General features: G+C 43.5%; 1 protein-coding gene across 4 annotated transcripts in view; it reads right to left on the reverse strand.

The window, feature by feature from the left end:
• LOC147120530 (nck-associated protein 5-like) overlaps positions 1-24,577 on the reverse strand; it is a 974,633-nt gene that overhangs the window by 394,954 nt on the left and 555,102 nt on the right. For all 4 annotated transcript variants that reach the window (XM_085986588.1, XM_085986589.1, XM_085986590.1 and 1 more), the window contains one exon: positions 23,814-23,904. In XM_085986588.1, the coding sequence (XP_085842714.1) occupies positions 23,814-23,904 (91 nt within the window). The remainder of the gene's footprint in view (positions 1-23,813; positions 23,905-24,577) is intronic.

A 24,577-nucleotide genomic window follows, 5' to 3' on the forward strand; every position in this document is an offset into this window, starting at 1 on the left:
TGACTGTCCCATTTTTCTGTAAGTAGTTCATCAGCAGTTCTAACCATCCAGGCCTCCACCTAGTGTCCAATGCCTACAGACTTGTTAATATTTAGTCAAAAAATGCTGTATTACTATAAATTAACCCCCTTTAAGCTAAATCTAATTTCATATCAATATCATAACATAAATTAAAACAAAAGTCCTAAAATGTGATACTGTAGTACTTTATAGATGACAAGAGCAGCGCACATGAACAATTTACAGCATATCCATTTCTGAATGCTTCTTTGTGTCAGTTGAAGAATGCCACTTCTATTTCAGAATTTTAGGAAGAAAAACATTATTTTGGTGAAATTTAAACAACAGAGGTGTTGCTGAAACCCTCAACAATGCCTTTTCACCTCTAGGTTCAGATTCTCCAACGGACTCCTCAACAGCCTACCAAACATCTCCCTACAAAATAACAATTTGCATTTATACAGCGCCTTGAACATAGAAAAACAGCTCAAGGTACTTCCCAGAGGCATAATCAGAAAAAAAGAGCTCCAGTACATCCAGAATCCCTTTGTCCGTATCCTATCCTGCAACAATTCCCACTCACCCTTCTTCACTCTGAACTCTAATAGCTCGTTTCCATTACACCAATTTTGAAATCCTCTTTGTTGCTTACAAATCCCTCCACAGCCTTGTTGTGCCCTGTTTTTGCCATCTCTTTCAACTTTATTTCTCATGTATTCCCTACTGCTTTCCTGACATTAGTCTATGAATCAACCTCCAGCTCTTCAATCCACATAACCTTGATTTATCTTCCCCCCCTTCACTTTCTAATTTTTTTACTAAAGCCTTCAACCGTACAATATTGCTGACCACATGCAAGCATGTCCTCAAAACCTACCTTTTAGACCATACCTTCAGTTACCTCCCCAACTTATTTCAACTCTTACTTGGTGCCCATTTCACCTCTGAGGTGCATCTAGGATGCTGTTCTATGTTAAAAAAACACGATGGGGTCAATTTTCTGGCCGCCGTCGGGCGGCTTTTCATGTGGCCGGGGGCCGAAAATCGGCGAAAAAGCGGGTTGGGACCCCTCCCCGCCTGATTCCCCGCCCCGTCCGACTTTCGGACCGCCGTTTCCCCGCAGTTATGTTCATCAATAAATAGACGTTTTCATTATGAACAGCTAGCTTGAGCTAGTCATTTATTCAGCCATGTGGACTAGTGTACAGGCATCCATCTTGACTACTGCCTTGTGGGTAGCCCCCTACTAAACATACAGCTCCACCTAGTGTACCATTCTAGAATGACATGTTACTGATCATTACATCCCCCTTCCTTAGAGGTTAAACAAAATCAATATCAATCAATCATAACGACATAAACATCTTCACAACAGTCAACACATTTTCAAAGCTTTACTTTATGAACTCTAAGCTTTTCATTCTTTTATTATAGTTTTCTTTGTACTCAAAGATTAAGTCTATCAGGCTTTTTTACTTCACGTGTGGATCTTCTCAGCACAGGTAAGTCTGATGTGTTTTCATGAGAGCCTGTATGTGTATTTGTGTTAGATTGTTCTGCTGGTGAGTGACAAGATTCAGTTGCGGCATTGTCATCGATTTGCTCTTGGATAGTTTCTTGTGTTTTCAGGAGGGAACGGCGGTTCCTCCTGAGAATCTGTCCTTCCTCAGTTCTAACAGTGTATGACCTTGGTCCTACTTCCTCAAGAACTGTAGCTTTCCTGTTCCATGCATCTGGATCCTCAATCCTGACAACATCATCCCTTGTCAATGGTTTCATAGTTTTTGATGACTTGTCATAGTGTGATTTCTGTTTCAGCTTTAACAGTTAAAGTCTCTGGCCTAGAAATTGGGTTTTGGCGCAGCGACGGCTTTAGCGCCGGAAGTTAGTGCCGGAGCTAAGTCGCGCTGGGCGGGCCAAAAATTCACTACTTCTGCGCCCAAACGGCTGCCGGCGCTGCTGAAAGCTGTTAGCGCCTGAAAACTGGCGCTATGCGCTGAATTTCAGCGCTATTCCGGCGCTGCGGCGCCCGCTGCGGTGCGGCAGGTTCGGGAAGTGCAGGCCTCCTCCTTCCCTTAAGGAGGAGCTGCCTGCACCCGGCCGCGGCCCGCGATAATCTTTTTAAAAATGAGCCCGGCACCTCGGACAAGTGCCGGGCTTGCTTCTGTTCCGGGGGGGGGGGGGAAGTCCGGGGAGGGAGCTGCGGCCAGGCGGGCGGCGGGAAAGCGGCCGGCCGCCGCGGGGCCTTTAATGCGCCGGCGCAACGTTCTGTAAGGCACCTCTGCCAGAACGTTGCTTGCGGCTGCCACGGGCGAGGCGGCCGCAACTCAATTTCCGAGTTCGGGCGGGTTACCATGGCAACCGGGACGCTGCGCACACCGATGACGTCATCGGTGCCGGCGCAGCGCTACCGGCCTAACGCCGATTTAGGGCCCCTGTCAATTTCAAAACTGGCCATAACTTCGGCGCTAGGCCCTCTAGCGCCTCAAAAGCGGCGCTAAGGCCAGTGAATTTCTAGGCCTCTGTCTCAGTTCCTTACTCTGCTTTTCTTTTGCTCAGCAGGGTAGCATGGTGCACAACTTGCAACCCATTAGGAGCTCAGCAGGTGAAGAACCACAGTCTAAAGGTGAGGCTCGGTAGCTCAGCAGGGCGAGATAAGGATCAGACTTGCTTTCTGTTGCTTACTTCAGTAGCTGTTTGAGAACTTGAACACCTTTCTCTGCCTTACCATTCGACTGAGCATACAGAGGACTGGATGTGATGTGTTGAAAGTCATAACGTGCTGCAAACTGTTGCCACTCCCTACAGTTGAAGCACGGACCATTGTCGCTAACGGCAATCCTGGGAATTCCATGTCTGGCGAAGATGGATTTAACATGCATTATGACACTGCTTGCTGATGTGCTTGAGAGCAGCGCCATCTCAGGATAGTTAGAATAGTAGTCAATCACTATTAGATAGTCTTTACCATTCAAATGAAAGAGGTCCATACCAACCTTTTGCCATGGTGCTGTTGGTAAGTCAGCTACTATCATTGGTTCCTTTGCTTGTTTGTGTTGGTGTTTCTGACATGTCTCACATATGCCTATCATGTTCTCAATGTCCTTATTTATGCCAGGCCAATAAACAGTGTCTCTTGCTCTCCTTTTGCATTTTTCAATTCCGAGGTGTCCCTCATGAATCCTTTTGAACATGTCTTGATGTAGAGCCTGTGGAATTACTATTCTGTTCTGTTTTAGTAATAGTCCACTTGCGACACTCAACTCTGACCTGATGTGATAGTACTTTGGACAGGAACCTTTTGGCCAACCATGATGAATGTTCTCTATTACTGTTTGTAACACTATCTTTTACTGTTTCTTCTGCTATTTGCTTTGATTTTGTGTCTGACATGGGCAGCGCAGCATGACTCATTGTGGGTGCTCGGGATAGTGCAGCTGCTAACACTATGGGCTGGATTTTGCTAAGCCCCTGGAGTCGGGTTGGAGGCGTGCGGGCGATAAAAATCGGAGATCCGGGGGTCCCGACCCCATCCCGCCTCCATGTCAATTTCATAGGAGTCGGGTTCCCGACAAGTGCTGGAACCCGACTCCCAGAGGCGGGAAGGGACTAAAGGCAATTAAACTGCCTGTTAACAAGTAGTTAACAGGTAGTTTTTTGCCTATTCGCAATTTTTATTGCAGGTTTGTGGGCTTCCCGACAGCTCCAAACCACGAAAAGTTTTCGAGGCGGGACGTCGGTCTGAGGTCTTGGAGGGGTCGAGATGCCCAGTGTTCAGGTGAGTGAGGGGTGCAGGAGTGCAAAGGTAAGTGTTTTGCAAGTGTTTAAATAAGTTTAACTTACTTTTACTTACCTTTACAGGAGTCCTGCATTCCGGTGTCGGGGGTCGGCTGCAAGAACCACAGGAGCTCCGATTTTAAAAAAAAAATCAGCTTCTTTGTTTCTACAGCAAAATGATTTTAAAGTTATCCTGAGAAAGGACTGAGGCTGAATTAGCAGTTTTTCAGTGCTTGACAGCTTCAAACAGCTGTTAAACACTGATATTTCATGTGCCAAAAGCTTTTGACAGATGAAATGTCAATCTCTGACGTCACCTGTTGCCGGGTGGCCCTTAATTGGCCTGCTGAGCCCACAGGGCGGGCTCAACAAGGTCAGAGGAAAATCCAGTGGGTTGGCCACATCTCCATGGAGGCGGGACAACAAGCCCGAATGTGGGTTTCCCACCTCCAACCCGCCCCCGTAGCAAAATCCAGCCCTATGTGTTTGCCTGGTCTGTAGATCAGTTCAAAGTCATATCTTTGCAGCTTCATCATGAGTCGTTGAATCGTTGGAGACATCTCATTCAGATTTTTTTTTATGATGGCAACCAGTGGGCAGTGGTCTGTCTCAACTGTGAAGGTGGGAAGTCCATATATGTAGCCATGGAATTTTCTAGTCCAACTACCAACCCTAGACATTCCTTTTCAATCTGGGCATATCGACACTCAGAATCAGTCTTAGACCTGGAGGCATAGGCAACAGGCTTCCAATCTTCACCCTCTGCTTGTAGCAAGACCGCGCCTAGGCCATCTTTTGATGCATCCGTTGACACTTTGATTCTCTTTGTTGGGTCAAAGAAGGCGAGTACAGGTGTGGTTGTCAGCACTGTTTTGCAGTTCATCCACTCTTGTTCATGTCTTTCTGTCCATGCGAACTCATTTGTTTTATGTAGCAGGTCTCGCAGACAGGCTGTCTTGGCTGACAAGTTAGGAATGAACTTTCCAATGAAGTTTATCATCCCCATGATGCGTAGCACTCCTTTTTTGTCAGTGGGTCGGGGCATTTTGAGTATGGCATTTACTTTTTCCATATCTGGCTCTATTCCTTTACCAGATAGACTATCTCCTAGGAAAGTGACTTCCTGGATGCCAAACTGACACTTGGCTTTGTTGAGCTTCAGTCCATTCCGGCATATGCTCTGTAGCACTTTAGTCAGTCTCTCATTGTGTTCTTTCAGTGTGGAGCCCCAGATGATGATATCATCAACATAGACCCGAACTCCTTCCAGACCTTCAATTATGTGTTCCATTGCTCTATGAAAGATTTCAGATGCAGATATTATCCCGAAAGGCATTCTGAGGAAACAATACCTGCCAAATGGTATGTTGAAGGTACAGTATTTGGTGCTCTCTTCATCCAGTTTTAGTTGCCAAAATCCTTGTGAGGCATTGAGCTTTGTGAAGTATCTGGCACCTGACATTTCACTGGTGATCTCTTCTCGCTTGGGAATCTGGTAGTGTTCACGTTTTATGTTTGCATTTAAGTCCTTTGGATCCATGCATACTCTTAGATCATTGTTCTTTTTCTTTACACATACCATGGAGTTAACCCAGTCTGTTGGCTCTTTGACTTTCCTGATGACTCCTAGTGTGGTCATTCTGTCCAGTTCTTTCTTGAGCCGGTCACGCAGGGGTGCTGGAACTCTCCGTGGAGCATGTACCACTGGCTGAGCACCCTCCTTTAGCTGGATCTTGTAAGTGAATGGTAGAACTCCAAATCCTTTGAACACATCCTGGAAATTACTCACTACAGAATCCACCGAGTCATCTGGTCTGCTTATGGCACAGTTTATACGGTAGACTCTCTTGACCAGTTCCAAGTCCTCACAAGCTTTGTCACCTAGTAGTGAATCAAATCCTTTAGCCACAACAGAAAACATGAGATGATGCACTTTGTCTTTGACTGTCACTTTAAGTCTGCATACACATAAGCTATCTATTTTCTGTCCATTATAGCTCTTCAGTAGTACTGACTTTTTCTGTATTTTGGGCTTTTCTTTCATATTTTAAATGTCACTCACTGATTAAGTTTGCTTTTGCCCCAGTGTCTAGTTTCAATGTAACTAATGCTCCATTTACCTGCAGTGGCATCATCCATTTGTCCTCTTTTACTGCATTAACTTTATGTTCAGCATTGTCCATTCTTGAGGGCTGCACATTTTCTGTATCCTTTTCGATATTGTCACATGACACCATTCCTACAAAAAATGTCTCACTAAATCAGTGTCCTCAATCACATTGACTTGTTGCCCTTTCTTTGTTTTTACTTTTGAAAAGCATTGTTTGGCAAAGTGATTCTTTCCATTACATTTTGTGCACATTTTCCCAAACGCTGGGCATTGTCTTGACTGGTGCTGGTAACCATAGCGTTTACAATTAAAAATTCCATCCTCCGATTGCTTTGCATTTCTGTTCTGCCCATGTTTCTTCCCCTTGTAGGACACAGCACCGACAGCAGCACTATCACTTACTACAGTCGCATTATTATTAATTTCACTGAAAGTCTTTGCGTGCTGTTGAGCTAGCTCACTGGCATGGCATATTTTCACAGCTTTCTCCAATGTTAGTTCAGTTTCTCTCAACGAACGTTCCCTGACCTTTTTATCATGAATACCAAACACAATCTGGTCACGAATCATGGATGATTTCAGTTCAGAGAAATTACATGTCTGTGCTTTCAGTTTCAGATCGGTCACAAAGCTATCAAAAGTCTCATTTTGCTGCTGTGTCCGTGAACGGAACACGTACCCCTCATAGGTCTCGTTCTTTTTGGGAGAACAATGTGTATCAAACTTCTTTAGCACATCGTCCATTTTTTTTTGTCCTCCTCTTGATCAAATACAAACGTATTAAATACCTCTATCGCCTGCGGGCCTGCAACCGTGAGCAGTAATGCTATTTTCCTTGCATCTGGCATCGTACCGAACCCGATGGCAGCAATATAGAGTTCAAATTGTTGTTTGAAAGTCCGCCAATTGCAGTCGACATTCCCCGTGAGTTTCAAACCCTCCGGTGCTTTAAATTCTCCATGTCGCATGTCACAATATTCAGCAGATATTACCAATCCTGGTACCATGTTATGTTCATAAATAAATAGATGTTTTCATTATGAACAGCTAGCTTGAGCTACTCATTTATTCAGCCATGTGGACTAGTGTACAGGCATCCATCTTGACTACTGCCTTGTGGGTAGCCCCTACTAAACATACAGCTCCACCGAGTGTACCATTCTAGAATGACATGTTACTGATCATTACACCCGCGACCCGCTTCAGTCCCGGCCGCCGCCGGCGGGACTGGTCGTCGGCACACTAATTACCAATTATCAGCTTGTTGAGGTAGTTATTCCGGGGCTGTTGCAACTTTGGGGCTTTCCCCACATCAAACCCGCCTGCGGGGAACCCCGCTGCTGAGACCTGGCATGAAGCTTGCCGGCTTGCTTGCTGTCAGCTGCAGGTCAATCGTAGAAGCTGCGATTTAAAAGGACAGCACTTGTATGTTGAAGGACCTTGTTGTTGCAAGTTTGGGGCTACTTCTTCAAGGCTTAGGCACAGCTGTGGATGGTTGGAGCCTCACACACTTCTCCAATGCGATCTCCTGGGAAGCCCCTTTCGCCACCCTCACTCTGCGCTTCCTCAGCGGAGGCATCTACCAGAAGCATGGGACGCCTTTTTTTCCTTCCCTTCTTGCCATTAGAGGATCTTCAGCAGCAGAGGCGGCAGCCGCAGAACCAGGAACAGCAGGATGAGCACCAGGCTGTTGCTCACTCACCTGAAGCTGCACAGGCCAGAAGGGGCCAGCGCTTGGAAGTGGCTTGAGAGCACCTTGCTACGCTTTAGGGGACCATGGGGACCCGTTTCTGCACTGGCAGTCCTACTCAGAAGGACTTCCATGAAGATCTGGTTTCTCTGTTCAACAGATGGCCAATGCTCCTCAAGAGATGTCATTCTCTTATGAGCACTCACCATGTTTTCCGTACCCTGGCGAGTTATCTCCTCCATGGAGGTTGCCAACCTTTCCATGGTGATGCGTTCATGCGCCAATGAGTCCACAAAGGCTCTGCTCATGGTCGCTATGGACTCCTCCATTTGCTACACACTCGCAGCGACCCTGGAGACAAAACCTGCCAGAGACTCCTGCATCTGTGCATGGAGATCCATCACCTCTTCTCTTGCGGATGGACCCAGAGGCAGAGGGTCGACATGCAGCGCAGCTGAGCTGAGCTGGCAGAGTCCTGCGCCCTCCGATGAGGACTCTCCACTGCTGCCCCTGTCTCCAGAATCTGCTGAGGCTCACTTGTGAGCTGTGAAACACCAGATGACAACACTACTCTATGTCCTGAAGGTCCCCCCGAGGTGTGAGTGTCTGCGCTGGTGCTGGGTGCGCTTACTTCTGCTGATGCTGCACCCTCAGAGGTTGGAGCTTCCTCTGAGGAGTCTGGCTGCACAGCCTCTTCCTCCTCCACAGTGAGGACGGGGGCTCTGGATGGTACTGTGGGGGAGTAAAGGAAGGAGTTAGAGATGTAATGCCAAGTTTCTTCTGGTGACTCACAGTGAGTTGACATCTGCTGACACCTGCATCCATGCAGCATTGGTCTCAGTGGGAGGCCTCTTCCTCCCTGACCTAGGGAAGAGGACCTCCCTGTGGGCCCTAACCCCATCCAATAATGCCTGCAGTGAAGCCTCGTCGAATTTGGAGGCAGCTCGGGGTCTTGCACTGGCCACAGCTGCTGCAGACTCCTCTGCCATCCTGTATGGTTCATTTGGAAGCCTTCAGAGGATGCAGGGCTTGCTATGGACCTTGAAAGCACCATGAATGATGACATCATACTGTGGGGATTTCTGACTCGAATTGGATAATTAGCAAGGCTTTCCACATGCTGGGAATTAATTGGCCACTTGAGGGAAAATTGTGTGGAGCTGGTTGACACTTTTTTACGTGTGTCAGAAACCCCACATTCGGGGAAACCCGACCATTTCCCACACAAGCTGAAAATCGGGGCCTATGTGTTGCGGCTTTTTTCTTAAACTTTCCTCAAGCTTTTCTTCTGCTATTACAGCAGGTTTCTGTGACACCTTAATAATGTGATATGGAAATCTTACTCTAATGTGTTATTTTTTTCTTCTGCTACTTGCAATAACAGATTTTCCTAGATCTGTAAATGTCATTCTAGTTTCCTTAAGTTTCCTCTGACTTAATACATGCATTATACATGCATCTAGTTCAGTTTAAATGGATTGTTTATGCTCTGAGAAATGCATTTTGTAGGAAGCTATTCTTCATAGGATACTATTTAAGCATATTGGTCTATTAATGCAAACTATTTTTTAAGGATTCAGCAATCATCAACATCAGAAATGCTGCATTATGAAAATATACAAGTAGGGCAGCACATGAACAAAATAAAGTCCTAAAGTGGCTTTGAAAACACAGTTATTCCTAGACTTAAATGCAAAAGCAGGACATCCTTCAGCAAGTGCAGAGAAATGTAATCAAAGTCCATTAGTCTCAATGATACTTTCACAAATCTACTTTGATAATGTCTTTCTTGCTATCAGTGCTGTCAATCAAAATACTCTGTATTGGTTGCGAAGTCATATCCTCTAAGTAAAATTTCAGTTCCCTGCAGAACAAAATCTGGGATTTAAAAGCTCAATAATATTGCTGCTAATTATTGCTAAATTGCATGGATATATTTTCATCCATAATACATTTTCAAGGTCACTAATGTGCTAATTTGCATATCAGAACAGTTTAGAGCCATGGAATGATAGGTTGATCAGTGATATCTCAGCCACCAAGCTAAAATGCATTAATGACTTAGCCTGAGGGACTGTGAGTTGTATTTTTACTAGCACAAATCATTGCAAAATGTACAACACTATGCTTGAAAAAAATGTGAATCTTGCAATACTTGCACAACCAAACAAAGCTTGGTAATTGCTACATGAATTCATGAGTTAAACAAACTCGTGCACTTCCAATTTTATATAAAAGACTCATTGCTGTTCAAAAAGATAAGATAATCCATTTGGTGGACATTTGTTTTACTAATTTTCAAAAAAATGAACTTTCAAATAAAATCTTTGTCTCGTCAGCTCGCACACACTATCTGCAAACTAAGCTTAAAACTGACTCATTTTGTTGAATATCTGAGGGACTATACATTATTAACTGCTGGCAATTGAAGGGAGATAATTACTACTTTCTCAATTCATTTGACAAGTACACAGCTCTAATGCAGTGGTTAATCAGCTCTGCACTATATTTGAATTGTCATACAAGTAGAAAATGTAGGTTTTTTTCCCCCACTAGAACAATTGTAATATTTTCCAATCCTACCCCACAAAATAATAAAGAGATTGGCAGGGATATATGCTAAAACCTTAGCGTTGACAACTATTACTCATTAATCTAGTGTTTAAACTGTAATCAAACAATCAAAAATTAATTGTTTAATCAATCATTATGTCATCAAGCCACACAATAAAACATTTGTTTCTGACTCTACAGTTTTTTTTTAAAAGGCAAATCATTAACTTCTAATTTGTTTTTACAACTACTTCCAGAAGAGAAATAGTCAACTTATTTTATTATGCTTTGAAAAATGCAACAACATAATTGAGTAAGAGGTGTAAATAAAGTTTAGTGAGAAAGAGGCCAAAAATGAACCAATAAATTATTGAAGCAAGTGTTACAGCAGCCTTTCAAATTCAATAAGAACGTACTGGGCCATTGCATCTGTATGTAGCATGGGGGTGAATTTCTCCAAGGGTTCTCCCGCTCATTCCCTGCAACTTTGGTGGAAGAGCCTTTAAAACCCTGGGAAAATGGCATAAATGCCATTTGTACCATTTTTCCGGGGTTCCCGTAGTTCTTCCACCACAGTTACTCCAGACAAGTGGGAGAATCCTCACAGAAAACACTACGTGCATCTAGAACATAAGAAAGAAGAACAGGAGTAGGTCATACGGCCCCTCGAGCCTGCTCCGCCATTCAATAAGAACATGGCTGATCTTCGACCTCAACTCCACTTTCCCGCCAGATCTCCATATCCCTTGATTCCCCATAGGATCCAAAAATCTATCTATCTCAGCCTTGAATATACTCAAAGACTCAGCATTCACAGCCCTCTGGGGCAGAGAATTCCAAAGATTCATAACCCTCAGTGAAGAAATTCCTCCTCAACTCAGTCTTAAATCGCTTATCCCTTATCCTGAGACTATGTACCCTAGTTCTAGACACTCCAGCCAGGGGAAACAACCTCTCAGCATCTACCCTGTCAATCCCCTTCAGAATCTTGTATGTTTCAATGAGATCACCTCTCATTCTTCTAAACTCCAGAGAGTATAGGCCCATTCTACACAATCTCTCATCACAGGACAGCCCTCTCATCCCAGTAATTAATCCAGTGAACCTTCGTTGCACCGCCTCCAAGGCAAGTATATCCTTCCTTAGATAAGGAGACCAAAACTATGCACAGTACTCCAGGTGTGGTCTCACCAAGGCCCTGTACAATTGTAGCAAGACTTCCTTACTCTTATACTCCAACCCCCTTGCAATAAAGGCCAACATGCCATTTGCCTTCCTTATTGCTTGCTGTACCTGCATGCTAGCTTTCTGTGTTTCTTGCACGAGGACACCCAAATCTCTCTGAACACCGACATTTGAAAGTTTCTCACCATTTAAAAAAAAACTGATACAAACTTCAGGAAAGAAATATGAGCCACTCTCATATGCACCATAAAAAACAAATATTGATAAAAAATAAAATAGAAGGTAAATAGCCATGATAGGCAAGTGAATATCATTTTAAACATAAATCTATCAGCTTCTAAGTTACTCAATTATTTGATTTTCCTTAGCTTTCAACATGGGGAACTACTTTAGGTGACCCCATCTCCACATAAAGAAAAGCCAAATTCTGGTGGTGACTGGGAACCTATTTTGAGCTGATTAAACATTCAGTACTGACAAGATGAAAAATAAACGTTAAAAATCTAAAAGCAATCAACCAACTTAAAGTCTGTTCTGATCACCACTGAGAATGAGGATTTCCATTTTGTGGAGGTGGGGTTCCCTAAAAGGGTTTCTGATGCTAACGAGGGAATCTCATGTTATTTCTTACTGAGGACCAGTGATCAGGACTCAGGTTTGCGGTGGGGAGCTACAGGTAGAGGAAGCCTGGTGAGGTAAAGGTCAACTAGGTCTCAGGCAGGTAGTACAGTGTCCCTGCCTTGGAAGTGGAAACTGGGAGGATTTAATCAAATATAGTAATGATGGATAGATATAGGTTAGATGTGATTGGCAGTAATGGAAATAACATAAGACTAATTTAATCGTGATTAATCACTCCAGCGTTAGCATAACATGTCCTTTCTCATTTTCTGCATGCATAATTAAAAGATCAAAAGATAATTATGGACAAGGAAGGCCATTCAGCTGTCCCAATTTATCCATCCGAGGGATCGTAGATTCCTTCCAGGGAATCAAGAGATATGGGGATCGGGCGGGAAAGTGGAGTTGAGGTCGAAGATCAGCCACGATTTTATTGAATGGCGGAGCAGGCTCAAAGGGTTGTATGGCCTACACCTGCTCGTAAATCTTATGTTCTTCCATTTAGCATTCAATTGTTTGTTAAAAGATTCCAGGGTTTGGAAGTCTATTCCATATGTTGGTCACCCACCAGCAGCATAAACTTGAAAAATTAATCCTATTGTCTCTACACGAGTTGATTTGCTTACTGCTTTGTATCAATTGTGTAAATTCAGTGTTTAATTTGTAGTAAAGAACAGATATTGTGATATCACAACAACCGTGTGCTCCTAATACTTCTATATATGGTTTGTACACTTCAATTATTATTTTTTATCTATTTTAGAAAGAACGGAAAGCCATCACAATTAATCTCAAAGTGTTATTCTGCATTGCTCACAGTGAAATAAGTTTGCAGTCCAATTCTTTACTTAATAGTCAAGTTATTGGAAATCATTATGTACATAGTTATACAAAAAAAACAGGGCAGCTTAGTAATGAGTCATTTCAAGCCTCACTAAATATATACTAAACACATAATTACTCAGTAAGCCACTGTAATTATGTGCAACACACCTAATTGTTATTTACATTGTCCTTACAGTGCTGAGAACAACTAAAGCATAATACATGATTATTTTAATGTATCTTTGAAACTATAGTCCATATAGATTATATAACATTTTAGATGTTACTAAGGGAGTTGAATGGTGTAAATCAATGTTGGGATTCTGCTGGTGTTCGTAAACTGCTACTGTGGGTCCTGATGTCATCAGAATCCTTCAGTAAAATTATAGCCTCATAACTCTTTTCACTGCATCTATTATTCCAGAGATTTTGAATTGATTGCATTTTATTGTTTAATGTTCTCATGAAATATCAATCATAGAATGTTACAGCAGAGGAAGAGGCAATTCAGCTCATTACACCTATGCCAGCTCTCGGAGAGAACTATCCACTTAGTCCCATCCCTGCCCTTTTCCCATACACTTCAATTTTCTTTTTCAAATATTTATCTACTTTCCTTTTAAAAGCTTGCATGAAATCTGTTTCCATCACTGTTTCCGGTGGGGCATTCCTTTATGTAACAATTTCTCCAAATCTCTTCCTTTGTTTTTCTGGTGTTGATGTTAAATTTATACCCTCCAGTTACCGACAATGGAGAGCATAAATTAACTCATCAGTAGAAATAGTTTTTCCCCAACTTACCTTATTAAAACCCTTCATTATTTTGAATACCGCTACCAGAACTTAGCTTAATATTGTTGTTGTTAATATACTCTGTTCTAATGAAAAGAGTCCCAGTTTCTTTAGTCTCTCCTTATAACTGAAGTTTCTCATCCATGGTATCAACAGTGAAATCTCTATTCCGTAGCCTTTCTATGGCCGTTAAATCCTTCCTAAAGTACGGTGCTCAAAACTGGACACAAGACGCTGGGGTGGCTGGAAGCGAAAAACACGACAGGACACACTCCATATTGTTGCGAGCACCAGCAAAGGACAATTTAAAGTTTAAGGGGCCCAAAAGCTAATGGAATTGATCACAGATTGTACAGACTTAATGGATTTTTGTGCTTGTTTTAAAGCCCCCAGAATGGCTGTCCACTACACAATGCTGCAGCAAACCTCTGAGGTCCCCTTCAGCTGTTCTCTGTGTTCCCTACAGACAGGCCCTCTAATGGAAGCTGAGGAACCAGCTATAATTGTTACAATGACCTGAGATGCAGAGGCCCATCTTTGTGGTAGTTGTAAGTTCTGCCATACCAAAGCAGAATACCTGGACACAAAAAATACCTCTTCGATTTTGTAATCTTTGCCCCATTTTGTAACATTACACAGGTTACATAGGATGTACGGCACAGAAACAGGACATTCGGCCCAACCAGTCCATGCCGGTGTTTATGCTCCACTTGAGCCTTCTCCAGTCTTTCCTCATCTAAATCTATCAGCATAACCCTCTATTCCCTTCTCCCTCATGTGCTTATCTAACTGCCCCTTAAATGCATCTATATTATTTGCTTCAATCACATTCCTGTGGTAGCGAGTTCCACATTTTCACCACTCTCTGGGTAAAGAAGTTTCTTCTGAATTCCCTATTTGATTTCTTGGTGACTATCTTATATTAATGGCCTCTAATTTTGCTCTTCCCCACAAGTGGAAATATTCTCTCTGTATCCACTCTATCAAAATCTTTCAAAATTTTAAAGAACTCTATTAGGTCACCCCTCAGCCTTCTTTTTTCAAGAGAAAAGAGACCCAGCCTGGTCATCCTTTCCTGATAGGTATATCCTCACATTTCTGGTATCATCCTTGTAAATCTTCTCTGCGCGCTCTCCAGTGCCTCTATATCCTTTGTGTAATATGGCAACCAGAACTGTACGCAGTACTCTAAGTGTGGTCTGACCAAGGTTTGATACAGGTTTAGCATAACTTCACTACTAGAAAATCTAGAACCCCATTTGCTTTTCTGCAGCTTTATCAACTTGCCCTCCTACTTTTAAACTTTTGTATATCTGAATGCCCAAGTCTCTTTTTTCCCCATCTCTTTTGAAAGTGTTATCATTTACTGCACATTTCCTTTTGTTATTCCTCTCAATAAGTATCACCCCAGATTTCTCTTTTAAATTGCATCTGACATCTGTCTGTTCAACCTGCTACAACAAAAAGAAAATACTGCAGATGCTGGAAATCTGAAATATAAACAGAAAATGCTGGAGATACTCAGCATTTCAATCTTCTAACTGGCCGATGTCCTCCTAAAGTCGCTCATAGTTCTCTATTTTCATCTGTAAATTTTGATATTTTACCCCTCTACTGAAGTCATTTATATGTGGGCCAGAATTTGCTGTCATAAATAACAGTAAGGCTAATAGCACTCGCCGAGTTGCACAGCTCAGCCGTTAGCATCACGAAAATGGCATTTTACTGTCTGCCTCTCCATTGACATGCATTGAATGTCATGAAGTTGCTGTATTTGAGCTTTAGATATGAACTAAACTCGCCACAGATAATTAGAGCTAGTAATTAGTAAGTACCCTTTTAACGACATGATAATTGTTAATTACTGCCAATAAACTAAATCAACTATTATAAGTGTGGAGTCTCATGCCTTTACGTTTTAAATTTTCTGGGAAGGTTTTAAAAATGTCAAATTTTAAATTTTATATTTTTTATTCATTTCTGTCTCTTTATTCGCTCTCTTAATCCAATCTTTCTTTCCCTCTCTATTACTCTTTCGTTACCTGATTTGACACTGAATTTAGCCTTTTAATTCACCCTCCTTCTCAGTCCTTGTGCTGTTTATTTCCCAATCTTTAAATCTCATTGGTTAAGGAGATACCCCGTTAGTTGTCCTCTTCACTCAGGTCCCAGATGCCCCGTTTCCCTCGCTGCACTATTATCAGTTCGCACGTTCAGCAGCTTTGTGGACAGAAATAATTTGAGCTGAAGGTTGCAGAGGCAAGTCTAACTAATGGCAGATGCCATTAGATGCCCTGCTACAGCAAATGCGGTGTCATTCTATGATTCAATCATAATTATTTTTGTTCAAAGTAACACAGAGGATTTTCATCCTCTCTGCATGCCACTGGTCATAAAGGAATATGTTTTGAATGTTTCATCTTTGAAATTGTGTTAAAATGCCACCTCTGGTAAAAGTAACTGGTTTTGTAAACAAGGAAAGGGGAGCCTGAGCATATACCAGCTGTAAAATCCTTTATGAAGTTCCTCCACCCCCTTTAAAATTGTACCCTTTAGTTTATATTGCCTCTCCTCATTCTTCCTACCAAAATGTATCACTTCACACTTCTCTGCATCAAATTTTATCTGTCATGTATCCGCCCATTTCACCAGCCTGTCTACGTCCTCCTGAAGTCTGTTACTATCCTCCTCATTGTTCACTACATTTCTGAGTTTCGTATTATCTGTAAACTTTGAAATTAAGCCCTGTATACCCAAGTCCAGGTCATTAATATAGATCAAAAAGAGCAGTGGTCCTAATATCGAACCCTGGGGAACACTACTTTATATCTCCCGCCAGTCTGAAAAACAACCGTTCATTAATTCTCTCTGCTTTCTGTTCCTGATCCAATTTTGTACCCATGCTGCAACTATCCCTTTAATCCCATGAGTTTTAATTTTACTAACAAGTCTATTATGTGGTACTTTGTCAAATGCCTTTTGAATGTCTGTAGACACAACGTCAACTGTACTATTCTCATCCACCCTTCCCATTACTTCATCAAAGAACTCGGTCAAATTAGTCAAACGCGATCCGTGCTGACCATCATTTATTAGCCGATACTTTTCCAAATGCCAATGAATTTTGTCCCAGATTATTGTCTCTATTTTAAATAACAGATATGTCTGCAGGAATAAGAACCAGCGTCAACAAGGAAAAACCCTAAGGAAAATAAACAGTTTAGTTGACCGCCCATGTATTGCTAATAGAGATTTTTTTTTAAAGGATCTCTTTTCCTGCAGTGTCTCTAATTCTCTCCTACATTCATGCTTTGCTTTACTATCTTTTTTTGTTTTCTTTTTTCCTCCTTTCTCATTCTGTATGGCTCTCTCACACTTTTCTCATTGTGATGACATTTGTTTTGTCATTCTTTAAGTCTTTTTTTCTTCTATCGGATCCACTGTTACTAAGGACAGCAAAGGGCCCATTTAAAGTTTAAATGACCCAAAAGCTAATGGAATTGATCACAGATCGTGTAGTCTTAAGGGCTTTTCATGCTTTAAAAACAACAATTAAACACTTCTTCATCCACACAATTTTATTATCGGGCCCTATATATTCAGATTTTCGTAAAGCTTTTGACACGGTGCTGCGGCAGATTGGTCCACAAAGTTTGAAGACGTGTGTAGGAATATGGGCTTTTGAGGGTATTTTGAGGGATTAGGCATTGCAAGAGTTAAATGACCCTAAGCTTGTCTCTGAAAAGCTTCTTTATGCAAAAATCACACTGCCTTGGCTGTTATGCTGACTGAAGATCCTGGGTGCGTCACAAGTGGCCTTGTTTATTGCAGAAATATATTTGTTATTGCGAGAAAGGCAAGGGAAAAGAACAAGGGAAGCTCAGAGCTGTCTCGGTTTTATCTCTCATCTGTTTCATGTCAGTGGGAATGGGAAACTTATGCGAGTCATCGAAACATAACCAACTATGAATCCCTTTTACTAATTTTCAGTATTAAGCTTTGCTAGACCATAGTTTAATATTAAGATTGCCAGTTTATAGTTTTTATTAAGTTAGTATAGTTTTATTAATGTAGCCTTATTTCTCCTCTGTTAGAATTAGGAGAAAGCATGTTAAGAACCAGACTCTAATTAGAACCCGTTGTCATCAAAGTCCTGGGTTGCATCATCACCATGGAAACAGAAACCAAGAATTAAGGCTGAAAAGCAGAAAACGGAACCCCAAGACCTGTTCCTGGAGACAGAACTTGCCAGGCCCATGATTGGGTAGAATAGAGGATATAGTTTGTAAGATACATGATTGGATAGATCTTTCTGCAGTTCTGGTTTTGGGGTATATTCTAGTGGATTTGGGTCATTCCCAGTGTAGAAGGGTCAGAAAGGGCGCCAACCAGGGTGCAGACATGTATGTGAGTAGAAGGAACGAGGAATGGGCCACTCCAACTACCCAAAGGACAATAACGGGTAATATAATTCTCAATTGTACTTTGCAAACTGCTGCTCAAATATTGAAATGTATTAAGTCTCACTTATGCTTAAATAATAATCATAACAGTTACCAATATGGAGTCAGCTTCGAACCATTGAACAGACAGTCCAAAGGGACTCAAATTTTTTTCTTACACATAGAATAGTTAGGACGGGGTTCTGCAGTGGATCTAAAATTTCCTCAATTAGAGGAAGCAACAAGTAGTTTTATATTATTCTGCGCCAGAATTCCAAACGGTAATTGGAACATAGTCTCAGGGATCAGTACTAGGATCATTATTGTTTATATGTACATAAATAATTTGGAAATGGGGACAGAAATTATACAGTCCAAGTTTGCTGATGATGTGAAACTGGGGAGGCTTCAAAATAACAGGGTATAAGCAGACCTAATGCAGAGAGATCTGTAAAGATCTGGGGACTGAGCTGATAAGCAGCAACCAATAAGTGTGGGCAAACAGTTCAGATTTAATCCTTCAGTTCCACTCATGACCATGGATACCTTCATTGCATTCAAAACTTCTCTAACTACTGCTCTTGGAATTTCTGGCAATCTACCCTCACTACCATGCACCACTGCATGTGCACTTTCAACCTCTCTCATCCACAGCATCAGTTCATCTTATACCATAGTTGTCCAAGTCTTAAGGGGACTTTAGGAGAAAATTTGCAGGGCTATGGGGAAAGGGCAAGGGAATGGGACTAATTGGATAGTTCTTTCAAAGAGCCGGCCCAGGGCGAATGACCTCCTTCTGTGCTCTATGATTCTTCAGTCCCTCATCATCCTTCATCTCAACCAAGACTTCAACACCAAACCTTTCTTCTTCCTTTTAAGGACTGGAACCTCAAGCAGCTCTTGCATGTGAGCCAATGTTCTCATCCATACATTTGCCTGACCATATTATTTTTGTGGCGTCAAGAGGAGGAGTGTTCCTCCAGGCCGCACAAAAATAATCTGGGCTCACCTGTTCGGACTTAACTTGTTGATGGTCAAGGCACCACCCGGCTGCACAATATTGCCCTGGCCATTGGGATGTCCTATTTAAGTTAGGTCCAGCCCTTAAAATGGTCCAGGGGTCCTGCTGTACCTTCTGAAGTCTCAGCCACAGATTCTGCCAACCATCCGCCCAAATAATAAAATATCCCCATGGGTATATCATAGTTTGCTTTTGAACTTTAGGACTGACCAATGGTTTTTCCCCAATCATATACTTCCCAAGTTTCAATGTACTCAATTTCTAACTCTTGCCATTTTTAAAAGCCAAGGGTGCATAGCAAGGTGTAACTAAATTGTCAGGTCAGCTGTGAATAGCAGGGTTTGATGGAGAAAGATCAACTAGACATTGCTGGACCACATGCAGATGATAGTAAATGGCTGGGGTCAGAGGCTGGGAGAGACTGGGATAGGGGTGGGGTTTGGGGCATGAAGAATGGGTGTGTCTTAGAGTTGAAACATAGGAAGCAGATGCCAGGTGGAAGGAGTAAGGACTAGAAGGTAGTTGGGGAAGTCTGAGGCCTCATAGAACTCAAGGGAGATGGGGTCTGGGAGACGTGGAAACTGGAATTGGAAGCACTGGGTAGGTTTGGGATCTATGCAAACTGTGGAAGCAAGAAGGTTGAGCTTGGAACCATTTGGCAGAGGGGGAAAGAGAGCCTGGACCTTGGAGTGTGTATAAGCAGGGAGACCCAAGGCCTGTGAACATTGGATGGTTGAGGTCTACGGAGCACACGGGGACTGGTTGTGAGCTGAGAGCACTTTGGGGGTGGGGGAGGTGGAGAGGAACCTGCATGTTCTGAAAGAGATCAGCCAGAAATGGAAATGAATATTACACTGGACTCTTGCTGCCATTTTAGATTTGGTACAATCAGGCAGAAGATAACAGAGCTGCACTAGGAGGAGTGAGTTTGGTAAAAACAGGGGCATAGATAATGGTGGGGCCACCATGATGGGGAGAGTGATCCTACATGTGCAGAGGCCTGAGAGATCATTTGTCAGCAGTAGAGAGAGAAGAATACTGAGGGAATTTAAAGTTGCAGGCCCATAAAAATATCAAAACCCAAGAACTAGATCAAGAATCTATGCTCTGACTATTACTACCCTGGTTGAACGCCACAGAGATCAGTGATATCTTTGAAGCTGGCAGCATCCTCGTCCACTATTTACTACTTTAATCTAACCATCGGGGATCCTAACCAGCAGTCTTAATTATCAGCTACTTGTAGCTGTAATGTATATACCTTTAAGTGGCTATCTTTTACAGCTCATGTATACTGCAGCACCGGCAGTGACCACACCTGTATATAGCCCTGAGTAGTAATCTGTACAGATCAGTTGCAGTGTGAGCCACGTTGAGTAAACACCTGTTGTACCGTTCCCCGCAGTCTGTGTCTTATTATACACAGACACAACATTGACGACGAGGCAAGTTCGAACCTACCTGCAACTCTGCATCACCTCCCGGGGATTCGTTCCTGGAGATCAGTGGATTGGAGGTCAAGGCCAGAGACTCGGGCGTCGACCACGGGCAACCGCCCAGTCATCCAGCAGAGACTCGAGAATTGCGGGGGAGGCTGTCGAGAGCCAGGCTTGGCTTTCCAGTCAAGGTGGTCCAGCAAAACGGGCTGGCAACAGGTAGTGCGCAGACCCTCCCCGGACAGCGGCGGGCTAGAGCCCGACCGAGCGGCACAGCAAAGGGCCAAGCAGCGTCGACGGGGGGGGAGAGAGAGAGAGAGAGAGAGAGAGAGAGAGAGAGAGAGAGAGGGCAGAGCGCACAGGGCGCAGCCGGTGTTCAGGGGCCGAGCAGCGTCGGAGAGAGGGAGAGAGAGACGCGCAGAAACCCGCGAGGCCCCGCCATTGCCACGAGGACCACCGAGAGTGGCGTTGGCAGCAGTGCAGGAGAAGCGCGCAAAACCTACAGGGCGCCGCCATTGCCACGAGAACCGCCGGGAGCGGCGTTGGCAGCAGCGGGGGAGGAAGGAAAGCGCGGGAGACGCCATTTTAAGCCATTGGGAGACACCATTTTAAACCACACCCAAAATGCCGAAGAGTGGCAGTATCACTGCATTTGACAATGAAGTCGAAGATTGGACTACATATGTCGAACGAAGAGGTGTACTGCAAGGCAAATGAGGTGTCAGATGACAAGAAAGTGTCGGTATTGTTAAATTTAATGGGTGCAAAGACGTATGGTTTATTACGAAATCTAGTAACCCCAACGAAGCCAATGGAAAAGAGTTTTGAAGACATAGTAATGATACTACAGGGACATTTAAACCCCACACCGCTGCTGATAGCAGAAAGATTCCAGTTTCACAAACGGAACCAGCATAAGGATGAAAGCAATGCTGATTATTTAACAGAACTGCGCAAACTATCGAAACACTGCCAGTTTGGAGCGGGACCGGCAGATACCTTAAGGGACAAGTTTGTGTGTGGGCTTCAAAGTGAAGGAACCCAGAAACGGCTTTTATCTGAAAAGGACCTTACGCTGGAAAAGGCTTTCAGCATTGCGGTATCATATGAAGCAGCAGCACGGGGCGCTGCAGAGATACAACAGAGACCGCAAGAATATGGCACAAACGAAATGTCATATGGAACAGAGAAGTGCTATCGCTGTGGCAGAACAACCCAGCATTACCAATTCGGTTGGCATGTGATGCGTCACCCTACGGCATTGGAGCGGTGCTGTCGCACAAATTCTCAGACGGCTCAGAGAGGCCAATAGCCTTTGCGTCACGATCACTAACCTCAGCCGAGCGTAACTACGCCCAGATTGACAGGGAGGCCCTCAGCCTAGTGTGGGGAGTGAAAAAGTTCAATCACTATCTGCACGGGCAGAAATTCACCTTGCTGACTGATCACCAGCCTCTTGTCTCCATTTTTAATCCAAAGAAGGGCGTTCCGGTGATGACTGCGCAACGACTACAAAGATGGTCACTTTTTCTAGGGGCGCACCACTATGAGATTGAATATAAGGGCACGAAACAGCATGGAAATGCTGATGGGCTATCACGCCTGCCACTGCCTACTGCGGAGGAAGCACCAGCAGTGGATCCTGTCGAAATATTCCATTCGACTATAGTTGAATACCTACCGGTAACTAACGCTTGTATCGAAAAGGAAACCCGAAATGACCCGACACTGTCTCGGGTATATGATTTGACGGTGAAGGGATGGCCAGCGCATGGCGACTCACTGTTGCCAGCATTCTCGACAAGGAGAGAACAGCTGTCAGTGTGCCGGGGGACCTTGATGTGTGGATCCCGAGTGGTAATTCCACCCAAGTTAAGGGATAGAGTGCTCAATGAGCTTCATGAGGGTCATCTGGGAGGGGTAAAAATGAAAAGCCTTGCCAGGGCTTATGTGTGGTGGCCGGGAATCGATAAACAAATCGAGGACCTGACCAAGAGCTGCTCAGGATGCCAGAAAGTCCAAAATGCACCACCACAGGCCCCTCTACACCCATGGGAGTGGCCCTCATCTCCATGGCAATGGGTGCATATTGATTTTGCTGGTCCATTCATGGACTCAATGTTTTTAATAGCCGTGGATGCGCACTCGAAATGGCCTGAGGTCATCAAAATGTCCTCCACCACCACGGAGAAAACTATTGCAGTCCTACGGACCATTTTTGCCAGGAATGGCTTGCCAGAACAGATTTGCTCCGACAACGGACCACAGTTTGTGTCCGAAGAGTTCCGGAGGTTCTTGAAAAAGAATGGGGTAAGGCATTACACATCCACCCCGTATCATCCAGCCACAAATGGATTGGCTGAGAGGTTCGTACAAACCTTTAAGAAGGCAATAAAGGCTATGTACAATGACAACATTCCGCTGCAGCACAAGGTGGACAATTTCCTGTTCGCCTACCGGAATGCGACACATGCAGTCACCAACCAGGCCCCAGCCATGATGTTCTTTAACCGAAGGTTAAGATCTCGCCTGGATTTGCTCAGACCAAACGTACAAAGAGATGTTGAGAGTAAGCAATTCCAGCACATCCATGAGAAGCCAACAAGGAGCTTCAATGTAGGGCAACCAGTCCTGGCCTGCGACTACCGAACAGAAAAATGGCAGGGCCCACTAATGTACACAGTGGACATTGGGGAGAGCATCGTGAGACGCCATGCTGACCAGATCCTAGAGTCACAGGAACAAGTCAACCCCATGCCTCGCCCATACGTACCTGGTGATGAACCCGACGTACAGGTCGCATCTACCCCAGAAACAGTAGCATCGGAAGCTGATGAACCAACCGACGACAGGGGGCCAGAATCGCCTCCGCACCAAGAGCAAGACACTCGGGAAAGGCGCTATCCAGAAAGGATCAGGAAGCCTCCCCAAAGACTGAATATATAAATAGACTATTTTCAGCTAATGTTGCATGTTAAAAGTGTTCATTGTAATTAGTTTGATATTTAATTGTTAAATGAGTGTTATGGTACTGTTAATCTAAAAGGGAAGGAATTGTAATGTATATACCTTTAAGGGGGGAACTATCTTTTACAGCTCATGTATACTGCAGTACCGGCAGTGACCATACCTGTATATAGCCCTGAGTAGTAATCTGTACAGATCAGTTGCAGTGTGAGCCACGTTGAGTAAACACCTGTTGTACCGTTCTCTGCAGTCTATGTCTTATTATACACGGACACAACAGTAGCATTTCATTTTTTAGAACTGGGTTATTTGGAAATCTTGGAACACATACATTTTTATTCAAAATAACTGAATATAATGGTTTCATACGATGTCTATTGCAATGAAACAATACCTGGCATGCTTTTAAAAGGTCAGCTGTTGCTCCTGTACTCTGTCCTAGTGCCCCTTGATTCTGGAGTAGATTCCTTACAGTCTCTTCCATCCTGAAACAAAGTAAGGAATTAGTTACACGTATTTGCTTTTTTTCCAGCTGACATGCCATCTTTTTTCTGTTATTTTCCTCTTGATATGTGGTCTCCCTGTAACGTACACCATTTAGAGCCAAGCAGGCAGCCTCTGCTAATGGTAAGCTCAACGTAAACTTGAGGAACAGCACCTTACCTTCCGATTAGGCACTTTGCAGCCTTCCGGACTCGATATCGAGTTCAACAATTTCAGATCATAACCTCGGCCCCTATTACATTTTTACTTATATATTTTTTCCATCCCTTTGTTTTGGGTTTTCCCTCCCCCGCCTTTCCCCCCCTTTCCCTTTTTTTTTCTCTCTCCCACATGGCAGCTGTCTCTCCTCCTGCCAGTACACTTCACACCTAATCTGAGCCATCTTTTGTCTCCACTGTCCTATTACCATCTCGTCTGGTTTTGAATACCTCTTAATGTCTCTTTACTTCTTTTGTTCTATCGCAGCCCTGCCTTCAATCTATTTCATTTCCTTTCCAGTTTTGAAAAAGGGTTCACCCGAAACGTCAACTCTAATTTCTCTCCACGGATGTTGCCTGGCCTGCTGAGTTTTTCCAGCATTTTCTGTTGTTATTTCGGATTTCCAGCATCTGCAGTATTTTGCTATCGTACTCTGCTAATGGTACTTTGGACTAG

The sequence above is a fragment of the Somniosus microcephalus genome, chromosome 4 (assembly GCF_052327205.1).
Source record: "Somniosus microcephalus isolate GS21.2 chromosome 4, FLI_Smic_1.0, whole genome shotgun sequence".
NCBI lineage: Eukaryota > Metazoa > Chordata > Chondrichthyes > Squaliformes > Somniosidae > Somniosus > Somniosus microcephalus.